We start from the raw sequence: 25,809 nt of genomic DNA, 5'->3' as shown, positions 1-25,809 counted from the left end.
CCAAAACCACAAAAAAATTTTTAGAAAAGGACTCTTTATCCACATCCTGTAAAATATTTCCATTTTACAAGCAGCAAAACTAGGGTCGAGCCTGGTTAGGACCTGGATGGGAGACAAGTAACAAAACTAAAAGGTATTTATCCTTATACATTTATTTTTCCTCTTAGAAAAAAAGTCCTATCCTGCTATAAAACTGATTTTAATCATGATAAGCCTAACTTTGGTGACATGGCTACCAACGTTAATCGGAAAAGTGTTAAGGAATTTTAAATGTAAGTTGGTAGCTTCCTGATTATGTACTGCTGGCTGATAAAATTAAATTTGATGTAGGATCGTTGTCATCTATTTAACTGAAAGTGGTCAAGAGTTTTTCATTTATCTGAATTTCTGAAAGACAATTGTGACTGAGTCCCAAGAACTCACTAACCTCAGTAAATGATGACATTTAAAATAGTAACTATTTTGGTGCCTGACTGAAAAAAGAAATGTCGTAAATGTTAGTCCTCAGACATGTAGGCCCTAGTTGAAATTCAGCTGGCAGCTTAGGCTCAAAAGGGTTTCATATTCAGAACATGTGTATGCTTGAGTTTAAAATACACATTGCGCCTGGTACTACATGCCTATGATACCAGCACTCTGCAAGGCTAAGGCAGCAGGATTGCAACTTCAAGCCTAGGCTGGGCAATTTAATAATTTAGTAAGATCCTGTTTCAAAAAGATTAAAAAAAAAAAAAACCAAAACATTGATTCTGATTCTTTTTTTCTTTTTTTGTGGCAGCGGGGGTGGGGGGTGGAGAGGGTCTTGCCACATAGTTCAGGCTGGCCTTGAACTTACTATGTAGTCCAGGCTGGCCTCAAACTCACAACAATCCTGACTCAGTCTCTCAGGTGCTGAGATTACAGGTGTGCACCACCACACCTGGCTGATTCTAATTCTGAGGACATAATCCATAATTCAAAATTGTAACTGTGTTTTCCTGTAGCAATGATCCACTTTACAGTATTAATTTCTCCATATTAAATTGACCTTTCCAGATAGGAAGAAATTACATCTGCAAAAATCCAGCACAAAATAAAACACTTAAGACTCATATTTGTAAAGTATTTCACAATATGACATCTAAATTACACAGCAGACCCCAGTGATCACTAGGAAATCTGCCACAGTCCAGTTTCTCCAACCCAAGCAGGTCCAAACTTCGAGGAATAATGTGGCCCTCTTCTGCTGCTGCTCTGAAAAATATTCGATCAAAACGAAGCTTACAAGTAGCAGGTATTCCAAGATTAGAGTTCATCTGTGTGTCCCATGTATACTGGCAATGCTTAGGTTTGCCCAAAAACTCCCAGACATCCAAAATGTTGCTGGGTAAACCACCACATTTAGTCACCTGAAAAGAGAAATATGGTAAAAGATCCACATAGTCATTTTCTTCTCATTTAAAAATGTGTTTGCTAATACTACAGATAACTGTAACATTTTAAACCAAAAAGTCAAAAATAATTAACGTACAAATGTTCTGCATTGAATAGGTACCTAATTCGGAGTGTCAGATAAAACTCAGAAGACTGAATATTCAAAGCCTCAGTTAATGCTTTAAATTTGTAAAAATTGCCGGGCCTGGTGGCGCATGCCCATAATGCCAGCACTTGGGACACTGAGGCAAGAGGATTGCTGTGAGTTCCAGGCCAGCCTGGGCTACAAAGTGAGTTCAAGGCCAGCCTGAACTGCATAGTGAAGCCCTGTCTCAAAAAAAATTTTAAATAAATGTTTTTAAAAACTGAACTCATGTGGAAAGAGGAAAGACTACTCTAGTCTACCAATTTAGAAGTGTGGCGTTTACATGCTCCGATAATGTTAACCGCCTGTGTAAGTTGTACTTTAAATGTATTAACAATATTACTTCCTTCTCCTCCTCTTCATACTAAGAGGAAAGAAACTGTTTCAGATCTGGCCATTGTGGAAGCAGCAAAAGGGGGTAAAATGATTGATGAATTATTATGACTCATCAACATGATTTCTGTGTAGAGAATATATCACTACATTCTGTCAATCATTAGTATGACTGCATTTTTTGTGGTTATTAAAATCTCAAATTTTTAAATTCACAAAATAAAGCTTTAAAGTTAGGGCTGGAGGATAGTGCTCAGTGGTAGACCATTTGCCTAGCATGCACAAGGCCCTAGGAGTGTACCCAGCATTGCCCTCATGCAAAGTTAACAAAATCCAAAAAAGAATCACAGAAGGCTGAGTGTTAGGGACAACTAATATCTCTGTTCTCCTCGCTTCACAACTAGGGATTCTGCACATAAGCTCAGTCTCAATCTTTTCTAAACTCTTCGAATCATTAGCTTCTCTGTATGCCTCTTATTAACCCAGCAGATACATTATTTTACGTTGCCTATTTCATTTGTTTTCTCCCAGTAATGAGAGAGCCTCTCCTGCCCCTAGAAATAATAGCAAAGGCTAAATGACTTGCACTTTCAAGGTCACTTATACATTCTGAGTGACTGAAAGTCCCAGTGTTAACAACTTTGGTCACACAAAACTAAACTCTATAGTGATAATTTTCCCACATGGAACTGACTGTGATACTCACTTCTTGATCCCTTAAATTGGTATCTCCTGCAAATATAACTGTAGCTGACTCTGGAGCCTCTTGCATTTTCTTTAACACCAGTTTTAACTGATTCATTCGTTCGCTGGCGTGCCCTCTGGTGCTCTCCAAATGGGAAGTCATAAGGCAAAGTTCATTTCCAGACAAACTCACCTGCAACAGGGTTAAGTAATTAAATTGACCACTGACTACTAATGGTGAACTCTGACGACAGAATCAGCAATCTTTTTAAGCATCAACTGATACATTTCTCAAACCGTACTCTTAGCACCATCCCTCAGGTCAAAAAACAAACATACAAACAAAAAAATGAAGGCCCTAACCCTGCCTGCAAAGATTTTTCAGCAAACATGACTCACTCCCTACGTCGTCACCTCCACTGCGACCTTCCCCAGTGTCCCTGAGGCCACCAATGGCTCACTCCTCCAGGCTCCTCCTGCCAGACAGACTACTGCTAAGGCCCCAGACTGAATTATAAGCACAGGTATTTCCCTCACATGAAGCTGTAAGTCATTTGCAAGCCCAGGTCATGTTCATTTATTAAGGGCCTGGCATATAGGTACTCAAAAAATGTCAGTTAACTGCAGGAATATTGTTTACCATCTGCAGTAATGATACTAACAACACAGGATCTACCCTTACACTGTCTGCAGAATAGAGTCCAACTCTTTCACACCGGGCATTCATGCACTTTTGTAATGTGGTTCCTGCCTACTTCTCAACCTCCTGTCACACTCCTTCCTCAAATCCGCCACACTGACCGACAGAAGGCTTGCTCATGGCCATATGTACACAGCGCTTGTACCGTGCAGATCACTGTTCACGATGGGTTCTCTAGGGGCTGGGGATTTAGCTCAGCGGCACAGTGCCTGCCTGGCAAGCGCAAGGTCATGAGTTCAATACCCGGTACCGGAAAAACAAAACAAAACAAAAACAAACGATAGGTTCTCTACCTGACTCTTCTTCATGTCTACAGCGTATGTATTTCTCAGATGCCCATATTTCAATGCAAATACCACTTCCTTCAAGAAATCCTAACTAATCTTCTAGCAGACATCTCTGTGCAAACTTCCAGAGTATCACTCATACCTGTTGAGTGGCACTTAGGCCTTTTCTTTATTTTAGTTACATGTATACAATCTCTCCCTTACTAAACTGTATGAAAACAGGACGTGTTTTCATTCAGTCTCATTTGCCTCACGGAGTACAACACAGTACCATGTAGAGGAGAGAGTAAAAAACGTTACTTAGGAAACAAATGTGGAATATCTGCAAACTCAAATATTCTTAAGAAAACATCTAATACATTAGGAATTCTTTTTTTTACAAGTTTGTCTACATTCAAAATTTATACAGAAATCCAACAGTTCTTTAAGGTTATTTAAAAGAATATACATGTAAGGAGCAAATTTTTCCCTATTTAAAAAGTCCGCTTTTTAAAAATTCAAATGTAAATTACTCACATGCACACACAAAAGGTTCCTCATCATCTTGGTACTTGGAAAAGGAATGATCTCTTGGCTTTTTAATTTCACTCTCGACTTCTTCAACATTATAGCTGTGAAATAGCCTTCTTCGTGACCTTCAAACGTTTGGGGAAAAGCATTCAGGCTGAAGGTCAAAGGTACTGTCAGTTTTCCACAAGCTCCCCTACTAAAGATGTTACAACAAACAGGCAACAGATAGTTTTTTTCTTTTTTAGAAGAAATATGGACTTTAATGAAAAATATTTCCCTTTGGTGTGAGGCCCATGTACACAACCAAACAGAAAAGTAAGTGGCCAGGATGGAAACATCCTACCCTCCCTCATCCTCATCCTCATCCTCATCCTTCCCTTTCTCCCTGCACACCTGAAGCCCAGCCAGGGGACGCTCTTCTGTCCACCCAGGCTACCCTGGCCATCCTCAACATGGGTGGGGCTTAAGCTCCCACTTTACCACACTGTAACTCTTTCCAGCCAGACTTTTGCCTCCAGCCTCACCCTCACAGTCCCAAGTTTTCCAGTCCTAGGGCAAAATCAATACCTATCTTAGGTCTCTCTTAATGCTACAGATATTTAAATAGATATAAATCCTAAAACTATTATTCCACAATAGCTCAAGATGGTCATTCAAGGCTATGTGCTTACCTGCACCCTTCCCAAGTTTAAGCAGGAATAAAAAAGAAATATAAAAATGAGGCTGGAAGATGTATCTTAGTAATAGTATTTGTTTAGCATGTGAGGCTCTGGATTCAAACCCCAGCACTACAAAGAAAGAAAAAAGGGCCAAGGTGGGGGCCAGTAGGCAAACAGTGGCAAGTATAATAAATCCGCTACCAATATCAAATAAGATTTGAGAAATTTGTGAGACACAGAGTAAAGAATTAACTGAAGCAAACTGACAGGCACTTATTTCTCATGCCAGAAGAAAAATCTTAAGTATAAAAAATAGTAGAAAGATGTAAACCTGCAAGAAGAAAAAGATGGTAAGAATAGAGGGACAGTGAATGAAAGCTTTCAACAGTCTCTCAGGAAATAGAAAGCTGGTGGATAGGTAGTAGCGGTTTACCAGAATGGAGGGAAATCGGATAGGAAGCAGGCAGACTTTCTCCCCTTCACATCTGGAAACAGTACTGGAACACAAAGGAAAAAAAGTAAGGTGCTGAACTGAAAATCTGAGCAGAGGCGAAACATGCCCCAGGTGTCTTCCCCAGCTCCTCACAGCCAAGTGAGCATTTTATAAACAGGACCCTCGAGGCCCACCAAAAAGTGAAGTTATAGAGGATGCAGACAGAGTCCCTAGCTGCCAGGAGGGCTGTGTGTTAAGAGACAGGGGCAGGGAGAACGGACTGGGGTTAGGACTGGAGACAGGGTTAAGCTGTATGTGTCTACTCAGGCTGGAGCATCAGCTGCTTCCTTCTGACCTGCTTCCAACAGGCAGGTAGCACAGGGACACCACCAGCACTCACCAGACAGAGAGCTACATCATTTTTTAAAAATAGTATTTTGTTTTTTGAGCTGGGGTCTTGCTATGTTGCCCAGGCTTACCTCAAACTCATGGGCTTAAGCAATCTCCTCACTCCAGAATACAGCATATCTAGGCCTAGAGGCATGGGCTCCCCCAGGCCTGACTTAAGGATTTTCTTAGAAAACTGGCATTAAAGGCTTCTGTATACTGACAACCCCCTTTCCCTATTAAATAAGACAGTGGCTCCATAATCGATCCTTCATTTACTTCCAGTAAGGTACACTACCTAAACTTGCTCAGGAATCCTGAGCTGTTTACGGTGTTTTACTACCAGATGCTGAAATGTGAAGTCAGAACCAAAGATCGCTACACATCTTGGGAGTATGGCCAAGGTGATGTGACAGACACCACCATGACAGATAACAAAAAGAGGAGGAAGATACGCAACTTAAAGTACTAATGCAGGAGGCTCTCTGTTTCAGAGAGGGATTCTATAAAAGGGGAAGGGGAGTGACTACCTAGAAGTCTAGGTCCCTTCAAACTATCTGCAAACTGTGAGGCTAAAGCATAGGCACTTTTCAAATATGCCAAGATTAAAAACTTCATTACCTGTCTAATACTTCTTATGAAGTAACTAGGAAACAGACTCCGATAAAATGAGAAAGTAAGCCAAGGAGAAGCATGGGACTCTGAAAACCAATCTAAAGTAAGAGGCAAAAGGGATCCCCAAAAGCATGCAGGAAAGTGCCACAAAAAGAGAGGGACAGAAATTCAGAAAGAGCCCTCTTGTTAGAAACCAGAGCTTCCAGAGTGAACCAAAATTAAAAGCCACAAACTGTGCAACAGTAAGTCAAGGGAAACAATATATATGAAAATAATCTAACCAAAATGCTACTTTAAATGTACTTAGGAAAAACAAATGGAAAATTTAAGTATTATTCAGGGCAAAAAGGAGAAAAAGAAAAACAAAATGAATTAAAAGGGATGGATAAAGACCTTTTGAAAAAGCACAACCAGGATTTGATTATCACCCTTAAAATTTCTAACAAATGAGCTAGAGGTGGAGCTCAGTAGCACAGCACAGGCTGACCCACATAAAGCTCCAGGCTGCATCCTTAGCACAAGAAAAAAAAATTAACAATGGAATTTCACCAAAGAGCTAGTCAATGTCTAATTTTGTAATATTTGCCTAATTATTAGGTATTGAATCCAGGGTCTTCACAGTGAGCCACACCTCAGCCCTTTTTATTTTTTAAGACAAGGATTCACTAAGTCACCACCTTGCCAAGGCTGGGCTTGAACTTGAGATTTTCCTTGCCTCAGCTCCCAGAGTGCCAGGATGACAGGTGTGCTCCACCACGCACAGCTTCTCCTATAATTCTTTCACCAACCCATGCTTTGCTTACTTCTCTCAAACCTACTTAGTTATACTTTTTCTTTTCTATATGCTTTAACAGGCTAGCTCTTAAATTATCTTTTACTGGTTTGCCTTTTTAAAAACACAAGTTAAACAGCAGGAAAGTATTACCTGTAATAATCTCATAACTACTTGCTCTCTTCTTCAGATAGCTAAAATAGGGTGGAATAACTTCCTGTAGAAATACGACATCCGGGTTGTACCTAGAAACATTAATTTAATATAAACACAAAGAATACTATTTCGTTTTCAGCTACCATGGTGAAAGAAATTCTACAACATAAAAGAGACACACAATATAAAAGAAATTCCATAACATAAAAGAGAACTATCAACCTCTAGGGTACCTAATATTTATACTGAGTTTTAGTGACAATAAAGTAAGAAAGATCTGTGCCATTTAACACAAAGTATTATAATGATCAAATCAAAAAGAAATGCAGGGCTGAGGTGTAGCTCAGTGATAGGGCATTTGCCTAGCATGTTTGAAGCCTTGGATTTGATCCCTAGCACCATAGAAACAAAACACTGTAAAGAATGAGAAAAGAAATCACTCTTCTCAGACTACACCTAAATAGATGCTTTCAACAACACCTAGATGCTTTCAATACTGTTCCATTTGATCATCTTAAAACTTATTATCCACAGTAAAGAGAACAGCTTCAGAGAATTAAAGTACTTTGCCCAAGGTCACAGAGCTAGAATGGGGCAGAAACATCTTTTTGGTCATTTCATGGCATTAATTACACACAAAGTTTACTATTATCCTATGATGCTTCTAACAAATACTGATCTTCTTTCTTCATGCCAACTCTCAGAGGCAATTACCTCAGTAACTACAGATATTTCTCCTCAGTGCTGCACTTAATTAATTATGAAGTCCACAACTTTATATGGTTACTTTGCAGATACATAAGACATAGTATCACAATAAACTATTAAACAGAAGTGACACCACTTACAGAGCTAAATAGGAACACACCCCTCGAGCCCTCTCTTGGAGACTGTTTAGATCCAATCCATCAATGTTCCACGTGATGAAAGAGAACATACTGCCATCTTCTTGCTGAATGTTTTCAGATGAGCAGACTTTAGAACTAGTGGAATCAGTTGTTTCTTCATTGGTTAGGTCAACACTGGTAAGAGCAGAATAAAACACAACTTCACAAGTAATACAAACTGCTCACGAATTATTTTATATCTATATTCCTCCTTTTGCAGATCCTTATACCCAGGATTCAGTAACTGGTTTTTTTTTTTTTTTTTTTTTGGTCTTTTTGAGACAGGGTCTGGCTATACAGTTCAGGCTGGTCTTGAACTCACAAGGATCCTCCTGCCTCAGCCTCCCGAGTGCTGGGATTACGGCGTGCTCCACCACACCTGGCTAACTGCTTTAAGGCGAGTTCCTTTGTCTCCTGAGAGACACTAAACAGAGATTCCAATGCAGATGGCTAAACCATTTTAATTTTCTGATAATGTACTAGGAATTTACTGAAGAACCGAGGTTTCCGCCCCTACTCAGGCTGTCAAAGCCCCTACTCATCAGGCTTCAATTTTTCTAGTCATAAAATCATCCTATCAGTTTCCTTTTTCCCCTTACTTCCATTTTTGTTAAAGGCAACATCAAAAAATCTAAACAGGTGAGCTACATCTTAGCCCTTTTTATTCATGTTCCATGGATCTGAAGGCCTTAGAAACACCAGGAAGCTTTTTTCTCTCCTTAATGAAGTAAATTTTATCATTCTCCTTTTTTTCCCCCCAGTACAGAGGATTGAACCCAGGGCCACATGCCCACTCCTTTTTCTCATTTTTATTCTGAGACAGGGTCTTACTAAATTACCCACGCTGGCCTTGAACTTTCTATCCTCCTACCTCAACCTTGAGCTGGAATTAGATTACAGGCCTGTGCCACAACACCCAGTGGCTCGTGATCTGAGTTCTAAGAGACAAAAGAAGCCAGGCGTGGTGGCGCATGCCTGTAATACCAGAACTGGGGAGGCTAAGGCAGGAGGGAGGCTGAGGCAGGAGGACTGTTGAGAGCTCAAGTCCAGGCTGAACTGCACAGGGGACCCTGTCTCAAAAAAACCAAAAGAAAGAAAAAGAGAGAGAGAGAGAGACAAAAGACCATAGTCTAACAACCACCTCATTTGTTTTTGCCAATTTACCAATCCTGGAGTCGGGGATTCCTGATTGTCCCTTATGTCACCACCACTCAGTTCAGTATCTTTTTTCTAAAGACCTACCTCAGGGAATCCATTCTCTTTGTTCTAATCTATCGTTACAATTCAGTCAGCTGTAACTTTGTGTCACTGTTCTCAGCTTCCCCACGCACAAGAAAAGGATGGATATGGATCAGGACTTGTGCTAAGTTAATGTGTCGCAATTCTAGCTCCACAAGAAGACTCACACTTGACTCTGAAATCCTAGGAGAGAGGATTTGACTGGCTAGTTTGGGCTGGGTAAACACTTCCTTGTCCAATTGCTTTTGACTGTTACAATCCAGGGAGCCAAGAAAAAGCTAAGTAAAAAAGGAACCGATTGAAAAATGATCTCATCGCATCCAAAAGCCTGTGAAAAGATCAAAGGAACAGTCTTGACCCTGAACAGTCAACTGTATAGCTCACACAGCCAGGAGAACTTTTATACATTCAGCAAATACTTAGTGAGAGCTTGTAAGTGCCAAACATTGTGAGACTTCCAGAAATCAATATACAAAACAAGTTCTATCTTTACAGAAGTGTAGTCTAACAGAAGATATAAAATGCCGAGTGAAAAGCAGAGGAAGGACTATATTACTGTAACAAGGATCATGCAAGATGCTATACAAATACCTAAAAGTGGAACTTTTACCTAGACTCTGGACATCAGGGAAAACTTCTTGGAGATTGCATGTCTAAGCTGGGGCCTTTCAGAAAAATATTAGCAAGCAAGGAGAAAGAAACGGTTCCAAGCATAGGTGAAAATGGCAAGCAAAAATGGCTCACGAAGAGGAAGTCGGACATATCTGCAACTTTTCATGGGGAAGTAAAGGGAGAATGGCAGGAGACGACCCTGGTCAGATAGGCAGTTGAGGGTCTCGTAGGCATGTAGATTTTAAGAACAGCATAGCAGGGCACTGAAATGACACTATCAGCCCTGGATTTTAAAAGCAAAACCAAAAAACTTGTTCTGCGTGGCCGGAGGAAAGCAAATAAAACAGGAGGCAAGATTTCCAAGTTAACATTCTTCAACGGACCATTTCTGTCTCATTCATTTGTTTCAAAACTCTAGCTTATATATCCCCGTAATTCCAGGAAAAAGACTGGAGATGGGAGAGGGATGTAGGGAACGGGTGAGAGGAGTGCGGAGGGGCAAGAGGGTAGGGTTTGGAAAGTAAAAATGATGACGTGTAATTACCAATTCCCCGAGACAGATGTGATGATCGTGTATTACAAACATACACGACTGGAATAAATACAGGGCGCATCTCCCTCCCGCACTCCAACTCCCGTTCCAAACGCATGCCCGGGGAGACGCTCTGGTCCCGCTGCAGCGCGCCCCGCACCCCGGGCGCCCGCCCGCACCAGCCCCGCCCGGCCCGGGGCCCCGCGCTCACCAACGCCCGGGCTCCGCTGGCAGCCCGGCCCGGCTTCCCACCGCACTGCCCTCCGCGGCGGGCTCGAAGTAGGAGTTCAGCGCTCTCTGAAAAGCAAAGGCACAAGGCTGGGCGCGCGGCCGCCACCCTCCGACCCGGGCGAGGGCGCGAGCAGCCGAGCGCATACTTCCATCTCCCAGTTGTTCTCGGCCAGGTACCCCTGCGCCACCGCGGCGTCGCAGCTCGCCACCGAGGAGAACTGCACGCACAGCAACCGCCGCCTCTTCGCCTCGGGCTGGCTCTCGTCCCGCGCCTCCTCCTCACTGCTCCCGAGCTCCATCACCTCGCCGTGTTTACAACGCCCACTTTAAAGGCGCAGCCGCTGCCCAGTTCTGCGCAGGCGCCTGGCGCCCTGGTGCACCCGCATCTACCACCCGGCGCGGAAACGCACCTTGCTCAGCCAGTTCGAACCGCGCGGCTGCGCGGCGGGCCGTGGGGCTGGGGCTCATGGGGCGCAACGCGCGTGCGCACTCGGTCACAAGAGGGAACGGAACGTTAGTGCACCAGCCGCTGGGGACGCTGGTAGCGGGCGCGCTCGACGCCTGACCCTGAGCGCGCTGCGGGGCAGAAAGGGCGACAGAACTCAGGTGTCTGGTCGTTGTCCTTCCTTCTTTCAAGCTGACAGTCGGTTCACAAGGGAGCAACATGTCACGGAATCTGCGGGAAGCGGTGAAGCTCATGACCAAAGCTCCGGGTTTTGATAGAGTTTGGGAAAAGGTATTGAAGCCGAAGCCTCTAATGAAGGGAAAGAAAGTTCCGTGTATGGATCGCGCGCCGACCCAGATGTCTCTCTGGTCGGGGTCTGCTCGAGCGCTCTGTACGTGCACCTTAGTAATAATCGCTGCTTTCAGGGAGCGCCTCTCAGGTGCCCGGTCACGTGCGTAGATTCTCTCATCTACATGCACGTAAGTGTGGTTACCCTTCGTGGAGACAGAATTCCATCCTTCGACGAGCGAGCGTCCTAGAGCTCCCAGGAAAAAGGAAGAGGCAGCCTGCACCTCTGCCGTGAGGGGCGCTGCCCTGGGTTAGCGGAGAGCAGTTATTTGCTGTAAGTCTTTTTGAAAGCCAAGCGCTAGGTAGAGTGATGAGCGAAAGGAGAGGTGGTTCCTCTGTGTGGTTTGGAGATTTCTCCGAGGCATTCAGCTCTTGGAGAGGTAAGTTTGCCCATGGAGGAATACGGAGTGCATTTCGGAGAACAGCACTTCTAAGATCTAGAGCCGTTTGAAGAGATTCATTTGGGCGAACATCGAGATAAAGTGCTACGTTACGCAGGGCTGGTCTCTGCCCACCTGCACGTGAACAAACTAACCCAGATTCCTAGTTTTCTGGGTTCCGTGGGGAGTACTTATGACTAAGAATGAGTAACAAAGGCGCGTGGTACTGTCAGAGTTGAAAGACGTTTAACCTAAGGGTTTTAGTGTTTTTTTTTTTTCTAAATGTCTTAATGTGTGTATATCTTTTTCTAATTAAGACGGTATACTCGGAAGTTTGGAAAAAATTTGGAAGAGGAGTTTAAATACTGATGAGTTGCAGTTTATAGGTCTTTTTCCTGGAACACAACCCTCGGTGTATTTTGACAATGTAAATAATAATTGTACCTATCACTTGAGGCTTTTATGAAAAACAATAATACTTAGACAAATGCATTTAATGTTTTCAAATTGAAAATGCTGGGCCAAGGATATAGCTCTGCGGCACAAGCGCCTGCTTGGCAAGTGCAAAGTCCTGAGTTCGATTCCCAGTACCAAAAAAAACAAAGAGCCGAAAATGCTACGAAATCCAAGGACATGTTATTTGACAGTAACTTGGAAAGATCATTATTCCAAAAAGGATGTACTGATGTAAGAGGAAATGTGAATTTCTTTAAAAAATCTGTAGCTGAGCCGGGCATGGTGGACCATGACTGTAATCCCAGCACTCAGGTGGCTGAGGCAAGAGGATCACTGTGAGTTCAAGGCCAGCCTCGGCTACATAGCAAGACCCTGTCTTTAAGAAAAAAAAAAAAGGGCTGGGGATATAGCTCAGCGGCATAAGCGCTTGCCTGGCAAGCCTGAGGTCATGAGTTTGATTCCCGGTACAAAAAAAAAAAAAAAAAAATTTGGAGCCTGCCATGCATCAGGCCTGGGTTCAGTCTCCAACACTGGGGGAAAAAAATGATAGCCATTTTCCTTGTTAAGCTTTTAACAGTCTCTTGGCTGTGAATGTCTTCTAATAATCTTGCCATAGTTGGATTGCCTTTAAGTATCTCATATCTTGAACAGACACATTGGAAGTCTTATCTGAATGGGCAGGGATGGTAATTCACCTCTCAACAAGATTGATAAGCCTTTTGAACAGGTGTACAGAGATTCTCAGAAGTTGTACCACTATAAGAGTGATATATACTATAGATAGATTAGCACTGCCTAGTGGAAATACTATACCAGGTACAGAGGGGAGACACATGTATAATTATATAGTAGCCATATTTTAAGAAGTAAAAAGAAATAGGTGAATTTAATTTTAGTAATATGATAGGATATCCAAGATATTTTAACATGTCATACAATCTTAAAATATTACTGCCTTTAAAAATCTTCTGTAGGGACTGCTTGATACATAAGTCACTTGAAAAAGCCAATTAGATCTTTGCAAAGAATGTATTTTCTTCATACTTAATCTAAGATTCAGTGTGAAACTGAGCATATGCGTGTCTCAATTCAGTCTTTCTGTAACCCAAGTGTTCAGTATTGGTTAATGGCCATTAAGCACCACTTGTTACCATGAGATCTGTGTTTACTAATTTGATATAAAAGAGGTTTTGTGTGGTCAGAATTGTCAGGGTTAAAGTGCTAGGGTCTTGCAAAGTTCCCCAGGCTGCTTTGGAATGTAGGACAGTCCTGCTTCAGCCTCCCAAGTAGCTGGAATTAGAAGTATGTGCAACCACACTTGGCTAAAATACATATTTATGCATAGTGATTCATAAGTCTAGTTTTAGACATAGTGCTTTTTTTACTGTACATTTAAAGGTCATTATCTACAGAGTTTCTCAGCTGAGGATATTTTGCTTTTCAAAGGACATTTGGCAATGTCTGGAGATATATTTCATCACACAACTTGGACAGAGTGGGAGAGGTACTTTTGTCATCTAATGGGAACAGGCCTAGGATGCTGCTAAGTACTCTACAGAGCACAGATCTGCCTTCGAAGCTCCCAGAACAAAGAATTATCCAGTCTCAATATCAATAGTGCTGAGATGGAAAGACCTTGACTTAGAACATTCTCTTAATTACTTATTTTTTCTCTTTTGTTTTTTGAGGGTTTTTTGTTTGTTTTTGAGATGGGGCTTTGAATTTTACCCTTGAACTTGTGATCCTCCTGCTTCATTTTTCTGTGTAGCAGGGATTACAGGCATGTACTACCACACCTGGCATAATTACTTTGTCCTGCGTCAAAACTAGATAGATTGCAATTCCGTTATTTCTGAGTACAATGTATACTACGTCCTGTTGCAATGTGTGACCCTGGTGGTGCAGAGGATGAAGAAATTCCTCAGAGACAAGACGACCTGAACACCCAGAGGCCCAGAGGGGCTGTCCCATCCCAGAGTACCTAGCATTAAGGAAGACTCTGAAGCAGCCCTGAAGCTGAGAAGTCTCTGGCTTTTATTTAGAATATCAATGTAAAAGAAAAACAAACAAACAAAAAAAACCAGAAGAAAAGCAGTTTGGACAAAGAACTGTCTCAAGGCTAGGCAGTTTATTGGGGGAAGGGGAAGAACAATGGCCAGACACAATGTGCTTCAGTACTAAATTTATTTTTTATTTTATTTTTTTTTTTTTTTGAGACAAGGTCTCAATATATAGTCCAGGCTGGCCTTGAACTCATTATGTAGCCTAGGCTGGCCTCAAACTTCCAGGAATCCTCCTGCCTCAGCCTCCCAAGTCCTAGGATTACAAGTGTGTGCCATCATACCCAGATTAACTTCTTGATTAACCATTCACTCTTGACAGAGCCTACATGCTTTTGCCCTGCAGTTTAACCATTCACTCCTCCACCAAGTCCCCCACAATGTCCTTTAACTGAATTTTGGGGTATTTGTTCAAATCGCGAGACTTCCACACATTTTGGCAGGGAACAGAAAGGAATGGGCCTTTTTCTAAATCTCTAGTTAATAATTCACTACAGAGCTGTTGGAAGGACTCTGGAAGTACTGTTAAAAATATACTTTTAACCAGTTAATTCTTGGAATCTATCCTACACGAATAAAAGCACTTTATTTGTAATGGTAAAAAAAAAATATGGAAATAACATCCAAGCAATAATTGACAAATTCTAGTATCTTCGTACTAGGAAATAATCCAGCTATTGAGAGATCTGTATAAATTGAAATGGAGAAATGGAAAGAGAAAAATGAAAACTGTAAATTAATGTGTATGATAATGACTTCATTTCTCTAATTTTGTAAAAGGATAAAATGCCCGGTGTAATTGTATGGGTCTGAACAAGTGTAGCAAATGTTATCGAACAACATAACAGCCCTAAAAAGGTAGGAGGTAGGAAATTACATCTGTACACTGCCTTATTTATAAAAAATGCTTGTGTTTTAATTTAAAACCAGATAAAAGAAAAACAGTGATTTAGATGATTCCAAGAATGTAAGGAATCAATATATAATTAATGAAATAAATTAAAGAGTTTTATATTATAGGGGGGAGGGATTTGACATGAACTCAGAGCAAATATACTTTGTAGAATTATAATTTTAAGCTGGGCATCGTGGCACATACCTGTAGTTCCCAGCACTCGAAAGGCTGAGGGAGGAAGATTGTCATGAGGCCAGTTTGAGGCCAGCCCTGAACTGCATAGTAAAACCCTATCAAAAAATAAATAAATCAAAGAATTGTAATTTTATTTTATGTTATTTTATTTTTTGTCTTTGAGACAGAGTCTCACTGTGCAGTTCAGGCTTGCCTTGAGCTCATTTTGTAGCCCAGTCTTGTCTCAAACTTGTCTCAAACAGTGATTCTCCTGCCTCAGCCTCCTGAGTGCTGGGATTACAGACATGCGCCACCACATCCAGCTAAGAACTGTAATTTTAGCAGAGAAATGATGAATTTACATTTCTTGTGTTGTAGAAGATAGTTAAGGTTTAGTTTTATGTAGACTCTGAAATTCTGAACTTTTGTGCTACTTGTCTGTGTTGCCCATTTATTGAAGTCTAGAGTTTGTCAAGTCCTCAGAAAGTTACAGTCCGAAAGCTTTAAAAGAAATTAAGTTTATGTATTTAAAAAATTAAGAACAGAAGCCTAGCCAGGTGTGGTGGTTCATGCCTGTAATCTCAGCACTGAGGAGGCTGAGGAAGGAGAGTCCCTGAGAGCTCAAGGCCAGCCTGGGCTACAAAGTGAGTTCAAGGCATCCTGAACTGCATAAGGAAACCCTGTCTCAAAAAGACAGACACATACACAAAAAAACCCAGAAGGCTAAACATAAAAACCTGTAATTTTTACTCAGCCACCCTAGTAGTTCCAGAACTTTCTGGACTACAGCAAACAGAGGTTGCTAATATCTTTATTGCTGTTTGTTTGTTACTTTACTATATGACCACTAGGCTATTCTCTGGCCCATATTTGCAGTCCAAGGCATCATCCTTTCCTGGGAACTACTCAATATGCAGGTACTAGAGTGCAAACTATAGCTCAGCTGCAGAAATTTTATGCAATACTCTGCTTCCTCCCATGTGTATGTGTGTGTTTAAATAAACGTTGCCCAAATCGCAGACATTACAGCACTGTGTTGCAGTTTTCAGGGGGTCCCAAGGAGGCCAGTATGATAGAGACAGGATTCTAGCAAGGGAGTGAGATCACACGTGGCTTTGTAGGTCACTAGAAGGACTTTGGCTTTTACTAAGGTGAAATGGAGTTCCATTAGAAAGAACTTTAAGGGGGCTGGGGATTTAGCTCAGCGGCACAGCACCTGCCTGGCAAGCGCAAGGTCGTGAGTTCGATTCCCGGTACTGGAAAAAAAAAAGGATTAAAGAAAGGACTTTAAGGAATGATGTAATCTGATTTATATTTTAAAAGGACCACTTCTGTTGCTAATATTGAGAATAGACATAAGGGGGCAAGGGCAAAAGTAGGGAGGTAAGTTGGGAGGCACTTGGAACAACTCAGAAATGATCATGGCTTGGGCCAACATGGACTCGGTGAGCTAAGAAGTGACTGGGATCCTGAATGTGTTTGAAGAGACAGCTGACAGAATTTGCTGATGGGCTGGATGATGAGAAAGGACAGAAAAATGAGTGGTAACCCCAGGATTTTTGCTAGTTTTACCAGTTGGGCTGTCAGCCCTAATTTTTATCTAATTATATTGGCCAGGAGGGGACTCCCTTGCTAGATTTACCACTTGTCTCCACTCCCTGTGGAGAGTATGCTGCATATATCTTAAGTACTAATAGTAGGGGACTTTTACAGCCACATACACAGAGCTCTACTCAGAGAGGAAGAGCCATTCGGTAGATGTTGGAAGGTCTCAGAAGATCTGTTGCCTTCAGAAAAGCACTTAGTTATTTGGTTTATTCAGGGCTTTAAAACCAAGCAAAGTGGGAGAAAAAGAAACTAAGCAGAGTGAAAGTTCTGACTTTATGAGAAGCAGGTGAGCAGAGGTCATTTTCGAAGTTCTAGTACTTTGGTAATAAGCATTTATTGAGTACTATGAGACAGTACTTTATTTTTCCTATATCATTTTTTTAATGTTCAGAACCACCCTGTGAAGTAGACATGTTCTTACCTCCACCTTACACATAAGAGAAAGGAAGCGTAACTTCCCTGAGGTCTTACACTCACTAGGGGATCTAAACCCAAGTTCTCTGTCCCACAGCCCAGGCTGTCACCCCCAGCTGCAGTGTCTGCACTGTATCCTGAGTGAGTTAGATGCCATCTGTGGCCCAGGGTAGTCTTGCTAGTCTAACTGATTAGCTCATCCCAAGATTCCTACAGGATGAGAGCCAGTGAAGGAGAACGTGGAGTGGCTGGTAGAGTAAGAGGGAAACCAGGAGAAAGGGGAGTCCCTGGGAGGAGGAACCCCTGAAGGTGCAGGATGTTCCCCAGTGGTGAGAGGTCACCTCAGGATAGGAAGGGCTGTCAGCCTCTGTTGGATTTAGTGTTGACTGATGACCTTAGGAACCACTTCAGTAAATCCATGATAAAACTACACAAACCAGAATGTTTGATGTTGGTTTTGATAGGAGTGCAAATTGTTTTACCAGGCTTGCTCCTAACTACTGGATGTACATTTTATTCTGATCTTTACAAAGCTCTTTGAGGTCAGTGTACTATTATTATCTTCACTTCATGGCCTGGAAACCTCAGTCTGGGATCTTGCCAAAGTCAGTTTTCCAGAACCAGAGCTGGAGCCATCTGTGTAATTATACACTAAGACATTTTTTTCAGAGCCCAGTGCTGGGCTGCTATCAGCAGCATGGGCGAACCACAGTACTTCTGTAGCATGTACCCTTTCAGAGCTCCTTTTGTATAACTTTAATCTATTTTTGTTACTTTTCCCATCCTGTCACATCAGCACATCCTATCATACGCTTTCTAACGCCTTCCCTGCTTATACGAAGGTGTATTCATACGTTGTCATCAGACACAACTCCTGGCATTTGTAGTGTGACACAAAGTCAGCAGTGTATGTCAGGGCAAATTGCTTAAAAACGGCCTTTTTCACAAATACAAATTTCTCACCTACCAGTATTTTCCGTTCTTTGTGCTACTATTTGTGTAGTCTTTCATAGTCAGACTGGTTTTTTGGCTAATAGTCTTGCTGATTGTTTGGTCTGCATCTTACTACTAGGTAGCCCTTCTGATTGTTTTCACTGGAAAGGAAAGGTGAGACTGTTTATCACTGGGTGTACGTCTGTTAGTAATGGCATTTAAGCCTAGATGTTGGGGGTTGGGGCAAGGAGCTATGATAGTGTGAGGAACATAAATCCATGGAAGGGAAGAGGCATTGAAGGCTGCACACAGAAGGGACAGATGGTGTACATGTGTGTGAGACAATTTTTATGATAACCTGAGGAGCCCTTTGTGTTGGAGGAGGCCACGCCATAGTGGTTCAACCTACTGCAGTTATCCAACCTGTAGAGTTTTGGGAATGGAAGCCATCCAGGCAATTCTGTTTTGTTAGACCGTGGCAGGCAAATGTCCAACTCCACGACATAAAAGGCCTCACACCCACCTTCCCACAAGACAACTAATAAGACCTAGTTGTCTGGGGGCTGGGGATTTAGCTCAGTGGCAAAGTGCCTGCCTGGCAAGCATAAGGTCATGAGTTCGATTCCTGGTACTGGAAGGAAAGACAAAAAAAAAAAAAGAAGACCTAGTTGTGTGCCGTGGCCCAGGTGAGATGGGAAGGGTTGCTAAACCGGAGAATTAAAGGGTCATAGAGAGCTGTTTTCTCATCTGGAAAATAGAGATAGCAAAGGTATCCACTTAGCACACTTGCAGGACTGAGACAATGCATGGGGAATTGCTCGGCATGGTGTCTCACTGCTGTTGCTAATGGCTGGGTATCTGTGAGCTGTGTGCAGTAGAGCCTGTATGTTGACTGAGACCGGGCTCTCTGTTTAGTGTTTTCCTGCTAGCTACCCTCTCCCCTGTCTTCATCAGAGACAAGGGAGGTTAGGTCTCTAGTGCCTCTGCCCAGCAAGGCTTTTTCTCTGGGAGGCTGGGTAGGACATTCCTTCATTGGTACTTTCCATTTGTTTCTTTGTTTGCTTTCCTGTGGTACTGGGACACAAGGTCTCAGCACTGTTTTGTTTTACTTAGGGAGACTGGAATTGGCAGTACCGGGCTGGGGTGTGGCTCAGTAGTACAGTGCTTGCCAAGCATATGTGAGGCCATGGATTCAAATCCCCAGTACTAAATAAATAAATAGGCAATACATAAAAGCATTTCTCTTGCTATGTCAGGCTGAACAGTACAAAATTATCTCTATTTTGGTGTAAATTTTAAACTAATTTTGTATACTACCATTTCCATTGGCCTTTCACTTAGGACAAAGAAAAAAATTAAGACTGTATTCTGTAGTAGAAAATCTAACATCAACATATATTAACTTTGGTCATTCTATTGTCATCCTAGCCAAAGTTAATCAAATGAGACTTTGGGAATTAAACTCTGCTAAATACACTGTACCTTAAAATATGCTAAGCTCCTTGGGTGTCTGTGAGGTGCTCACATTTATATTTCTTTTTTTATTTTTATTTTATTTATTTACCTTTTTTTTGGTACCAGAACTCGAACTCAGGACCTTGCACTTGCCCAGCAGACGCTTGTGCTGCTGACATTTATATTTCTTGAACTGCCTGCTTTCCCCTGGCTCCTGACTCTTCTTCTCACGCAGATGGCATTTTCCAAGGAGCCTTTCCAAATCATTCTCACCACAGAACATACTTTTCAAACCTAGAAATCTTGAAATAAGAAAATGAAGATTTATTTCTCTTTTTAAAAAAGATATCTTTACTTCAGGAAACCTATATTTATTCTATCTCCAAAATTTCCCCCACTGCAGTAGTTTATGTACTTTCTCTTTCTTCAGACTGAAGCCTCTGAGCAGAGATTATATCTCTTTGACTATTACATTGCCTGGGCCTAATTTAATTTACATTTCTGGGCCTGACACAGAACTATGAGTATAGCTCAGTGGCAGAGTGCTTGCCTAGTATGCACAAGACCTTGTTCCCAGTACTGCAAAAAATAGTAAAATAAAATACACCAGAATGAGTTTACACTTTGCTTCTGGCTCCAGCTTGGTGTGTACTGTCAGTTTCTGAGGCCATCTTGTGGCTAGATCACATACTGCTATAAACAGACCTAACATTTTCCCCATTGATGTACTTACTGCATAAAACATGACATAGTATATTTTGTATTTGTTTGTTTGCCTTCATGGCCTCTTGCAGGATAAAAAGAGCAAAACCCCTAGAAGTTGCAGTTTATGAAATCTGTATGTCTTCCCATTAGGAGCTGTAAAGGCTTTTACATATCTAGAAATTTTATAGTTTAGTGATTAGGGAGATGTGCAGGCAGACAGATGGAACTTCAGTTTTATCACTTTTTCAGTGAGCTTGAAAACAAAACATCTGAAATTTATCAGCAAAATAGAATTCATCCCTGCCCGGTTATGTATTGTGGCTGTGTATCATGTGACGTTTCCATCCACGTTAGACTGCATGTGCTGCAGTGGCCCCATGAGTTTATGGTGGAGATGAAAAATTCCTATCACTTAGTGAATACATAGCTGAAGGAGAGGCAAAAGAAAATGAAGAAAAAGAACCCCAAAAATTCCCAATAAAGATTAGTTTAGCAGAACCTTTTATAGAACTCAACAGCAGTGTGAAAACATGGACTCCAAAAGCAAAAGGTTTTCATTAGTAGAGAGGAATGTTTATGGTGCATTATCTGCTTACAACCAAATCCGTAATGAAAAAAACAAGTAAACCCCCATGGATGTTTCTGAAGTGACACCTCCTTATTATTCCACATTTTTATCTTGCATGTGATACCATTTCATTATGATACTTTCTAAATAGGGCAAGACTCTAAAAGCAGTAATTTAACTGTGCTGGATTCGGTTGTTAAACATATTAAAATGGTTTTATGGCTTAAGCTTAATTCAGTGAATTGATGAATTTTTCCCAGTCTGTTTTTCAAGCTGTTTTGAACTAGATGTTACTAAGTCATTTTAAAAATCACTGTTTGTTCAAAAACTAGGAAACACCTGAGTTAAACCTAAACATAGGTTTTTTTGTCTTTTTGAGACAGGGTCTCGCTATGCAGTTCAGGCTGGCCTCGAACACACTTTGTAGCCCAGACTGGTCTCAAACTCACAATGATCCTCCTGCCTCAGCCTCCCAAGTGCTGGGATTACAGGCGTGTGCCACCACACCTGGCTAATATAGGTTATTAACAGGCCACAGAGACCAGGAGACAATATGTCATACCAAGTGGTGTATATAAGGCTGAAGAGCTTGCTCATACTGATGAATTTTGCAGGAGTAGAAATTAGCAAAAACTAGTATCATCTTCCCCCTAAATATTGCTTTTTCTTTAAAAACAATTTGCCCCAGGGTTAGTACCTATCATACATTGGCAACAAATTAATTTGATTTCTGAATAAACCTTTTTGGGGAGATTCAGTTTAATCCAATGATTGCTCTTGATGTGTGGATTTTTCTAATACCACAGAATGAGTTTGTTTTTTGTTGTTTTTTGTTTTTTTGGCATGTAGGTGACTCTTGTCTCTGCTGCTCCTGAGAAAGTGATTTGTGAAATGAAAGTAGAAGAAGAGCACACTAATAAATACGGCACTCTCCATGGTGGTTTGACAGCCACCTTAATAGACAGCATATCAACAATGGCTCTGCTATTCACGGAAAGAGGGGTACCAGGAGTTAGTGTTGACATGAACATAACGTATGTATCCCAATAGTACCCACAGAACTTTTTAAATTTGATAACTCATTTCACACAACCAAGACCAGACACATTTATAATATTAATGAAACATGAGATTCAGTTAGATATTTATCCTTAAGTGCAGCTATAGATTTGCTCTATCTCGTGGCCTTAAAACGAGTAAAACAGTTGACTTCCAAGTAGACATCCCTTTGTATCTGTAGGATATTGATTACAGGACTCCTCTCAGACTCCTAAAGTCTGCCAATCCTCAAGTCTCTTATATAAAATATTATTTGCATATAATCTATACACACTCTCCTGTATTCTCCTGTATATATAAATCATCTCTAGGTTACTGATAATACCTAATACAATGTGATATGCACATAGTTATACTGTATTGTTTAGAGAATGACAAGATAAAAAAGGACTTATTTTTTCACATATCTTCACTCCATAGTTGATTAAATTGGAAGACAGAGAACAAATACAGAGGGCCCACTGTACAGTATGTATCAACAGTAAAGGGAGAATGATCCCAAATATTCAAAATAGACAGCTTCTCATTATATATACTGGCAAGGGAGAAATAAACTCATGGCTTATCACTGTTGTATAGTCCTTAAAAGTACCCCTTGGACAAGTTCTTTGAGGAGTGTGTTGAGTACATATACAGAAAAGTCTGAATAAAATTCAAAGGAAAGCTGAAGGGCCTTTCATATATGCATTGTCATCTTGCGTCAGCAAGCTGCATTAAGTGTCAGGCAGTAATCCAGATCCTTCCCACAACACAACCTTCAAGAATTTGTATTAAGTTAAACAGTTTCAACCTTTCAAAGTACTGTGTATGTTCCCAAAAATGTTGGCCACCACCAAAGCTGCCTGAGCTTTCAAAACTGATTCACTTGGGGCCCAGGGATATAGCTCAATGGCATAATAGCTTGCCTGGCAAGCCTGAGGTGATGAGTTCGATTCCTGGTACCAAAAAAAAAAAAAACAAACAAACAAAACTGATTCACTTGAACAGAAACTAGGATAATCTCAGAAGTTGTGGGTAGTTCAAAATTCAGTGAACACTGCTTTCCTGGAATACCTCATGATTCATTCTTTGTACTGCCACTTGACATGGTGCCAAATATACTCATCCCTGCGCATTAAGTTCTGTACTACACAGACCAAAGATGTCTATTACAGACCATAACTTAGGTTAAAAATTTGGGTTCTAAAACAACAAAAGAGTAAAGTAGGGTAAGAATAGATTTTCTGTTTGTTTTTTGGTTTTTTTCTTTTGTCAAGGTCTCATCATGCAGTTCAGGCTGTCCTCAAAACTCACGATCCTCCTGCCTCAGCCTTCTGAGTGCTGGGATTACAGGCATGCACCACCACACTGCTTTAGAGCAAAAATACTGTTGATAAAATATCAGCTTCCAGATCCCCTAGATTTAATGTTTGCTTATCTACAGCACAAAGGGTTGCTTTGCTTCCTTAGTTTAGTAAATGGTCATTTGCCAAAATTCTTGATTTATAGGACAAAACTAAAAGTCATAAAAATTAAGAAAATCATAAAGCATGTCATTTCATTTTTTTAAATTGGGGTACCTGAATTCAAGATCAGCCTCCATTTTTTTTCCAGCAATAAAGTTCAATTTTCTTAACTTCCCAGCAACAAACACTTAGGTCTTATTTGGAACTTGGCAAAAAAATACACATCATCTTTTAAGGTTCCTTGCTTTATAAATGCAGATATATTAAAAATAGCCAGGTGTGGTGGTGCACACTGGTGTTTCCAGCACTCAGGATACTGAGGCAGGAAACTGCCATGAGTTCAAGGCCAGCCTGAACTATACAGCAAGACTGTCTCAAAAAAACAAAAAGAAAACCAAAAACATACCATTTAAACAGGCCTTATCCCCTAGTCTTATTTGTAAGTTAGCTAAAGTAACTGAATTAAAGGCAACTTATGATTATAATTAGGTAGGAAGTATATTACTCAAGTCAGAAGCCAGGCATGGTGGCATAGGCTTTAGTCCCAGCACTCTGGGAAGCTGAGGCAGAGGATAGCAAGTTCAAGCTCAGCCTGGGGAACTTAGCAAGTTGCTGTCTCAAAAAATAATAAAGGGCTGGTGATATATCTCTATGCAAAGGCCCTGGGTTTAATCCCCAGTACCACTTAAAAAAAAAAAGTAGGCAGTCTTCTGTTATCCACAGGTTCCTCACCTGCAGATTCAACCCTTACATGGAAAACACTTTTTTAAAAATTGCATGTACAGACTTTTCCCAATCAGTATTCTCTAACAGTACACTGTAACTATTTACATAGCATTTACATTATATATATTAAATATTATAATTTAGGGATGATTTAAAATGTACAGTAGGATGCACAGGTTGTGTGCAAATACTGCACTGTTATATAAAAGACATGAGCATGCATAGATTTTGATATCTGCAGCAGTACTGAGACCAACCCTCCATGACCCCCTATGGGACCACATTATATCCAATTCCTCACTAGGATTTTAAGAGCCTCATTCATTTCCTGTGTTTCTTAAATTAGTCATTTTAGAGTTATGCCTAAATATGACAAGACAGACACTAAGTGATACTTAAGAAGTTAAAACTCATTAAATGAAAGAGGAAATCTTTCACTCATCTTAAAAAAATGAAATGGGAAACTAAGGGGGTAAAGGTCCAGAAAACCACGTATTTGTAGGAAAAGAAAGTGGGTAAAGAATGGGAAAAAGATAAAACCTTGTTAGTACAAGCCATTCAAATTTGACAGTTCAGAAAACTTACATTAAAAATTATTTTGAGTGAAGTAAGATACATAGGAAAGCTGTTAAGAACTTGTCAAAACTTTCAAAAAATAATCTGGCATTAACTGTATTTAAATATGCTTTCTTTCAAGGTACATGTCACCTGCTAAAATAGGAGAAGAAATTGTAATTACAGCAAATATTTTGAAGCAAGGAAAGACACTTGCTTTCGCCTCTGTGGATGTGACCAACAAGGCCACAGGAAAACTAATAGCACAAGGAAGACACACAAAACACCTGGGAAACTGAGCAAACAGCAGGATTAAAGGAACCCAAGAGCGAGCATCAAGCATAAATTTGATTTGAACAAATTTTCAAAATAAATGAGCAGAATCAGAAATAGCTAAGAAATATTGTCTTTGGGGGAAAAGACCTAGAGACCAAGTAGGACAGAGTTAAGGTGGGGGTGTCTGGTTTTTTCATTTTATCTTTTATTTTTTAATCAATTCATAATTGAAAGAAAAAAGCTCTGAAGTGTTTGAAAACAGGTAAAGCAAAAAAGCCAGCAGGGCCACTCTAAGATTACAATTAAAGTCCAGTGTGATGCTGAAGGAGAACAATAAATTAATGGCTGAGTCTGTTCAGATCTTTCATGCTGTCTAGACTTGGCAGCTTATAAACAAATGTCTTTTAACAGTTCTGGAGGCCAAGATCAGGGCTCCCAAACTGTCTGGTTAGGGGCCTGCTTCCTGCTTCATTGACAGCGACTTCTCATACATACTCACATGGCACAGCAAAGGGAAATGGCCATCTTTTAGGGCACCCCTAAGGACACTGAGAATGCCTCCTGAGGACCCACCTACCTAGTACCATCCCCTTAGGGTTAGAACGTTGGGGGAACACTAAATATATAGACCATAGTAGAGGCCAGTTCTTACTATCTTTCCCAGCTCTAAAATACCCTGTCACATTTCCATTAGAGATTATCAAACTTCAAA

General features: G+C 40.9%; 2 protein-coding genes across 3 annotated transcripts; one reads left to right on the top strand and one right to left on the bottom strand.

Moving 5' to 3' along the window:
- Positions 1 to 852: 852 nt before the first annotated feature.
- Positions 853 to 10,994, bottom strand: Tdp2 (tyrosyl-DNA phosphodiesterase 2). Of its 2 annotated transcripts, XM_005403367.2 has the most exons (7): positions 10,742 to 10,994; positions 10,576 to 10,661; positions 7,943 to 8,116; positions 7,092 to 7,183; positions 4,079 to 4,197; positions 2,598 to 2,768; positions 853 to 1,388 (listed from the first exon to the last, which is right to left on the bottom strand). In XM_005403367.2, the coding sequence occupies exons 1-7, from the start codon at positions 10,892 to 10,894 to the stop codon at positions 1,107 to 1,109; spliced, it is 1,077 nt and encodes a 358-aa protein (XP_005403424.1). In that variant the 5' UTR covers positions 10,895 to 10,994; the 3' UTR covers positions 853 to 1,106. The 2 variants fall into 2 exon arrangements, with proteins under 2 accessions (XP_005403424.1, XP_005403425.1); XM_005403368.2 differs by lacking the exon at positions 2,598 to 2,768.
- Positions 10,995 to 11,135: 141 nt separating this feature from the next.
- On the top strand, positions 11,136 to 25,449 carry Acot13 (acyl-CoA thioesterase 13). Its single transcript, XM_005403366.2, has 3 exons — positions 11,136 to 11,331; positions 21,886 to 22,070; positions 24,964 to 25,449. Exons 1-3 carry the CDS (start codon positions 11,260 to 11,262, stop codon positions 25,118 to 25,120), a joined length of 414 nt encoding a protein of 137 aa, XP_005403423.1. The 5' UTR covers positions 11,136 to 11,259; the 3' UTR covers positions 25,121 to 25,449.
- Positions 25,450 to 25,809: the final 360 nt, after the last annotated feature.

The sequence above is a fragment of the Chinchilla lanigera genome, unplaced genomic scaffold (genome assembly GCF_000276665.1).
Source record: "Chinchilla lanigera isolate Chin_1 unplaced genomic scaffold, ChiLan1.0 scaffold00082, whole genome shotgun sequence".
Classification (NCBI taxonomy): Eukaryota; Metazoa; Chordata; class Mammalia; order Rodentia; family Chinchillidae; genus Chinchilla; species Chinchilla lanigera.
Note: the sequence above shows the minus strand (reverse complement) of the source record. Positions and strands in the feature narration are given on the sequence as shown.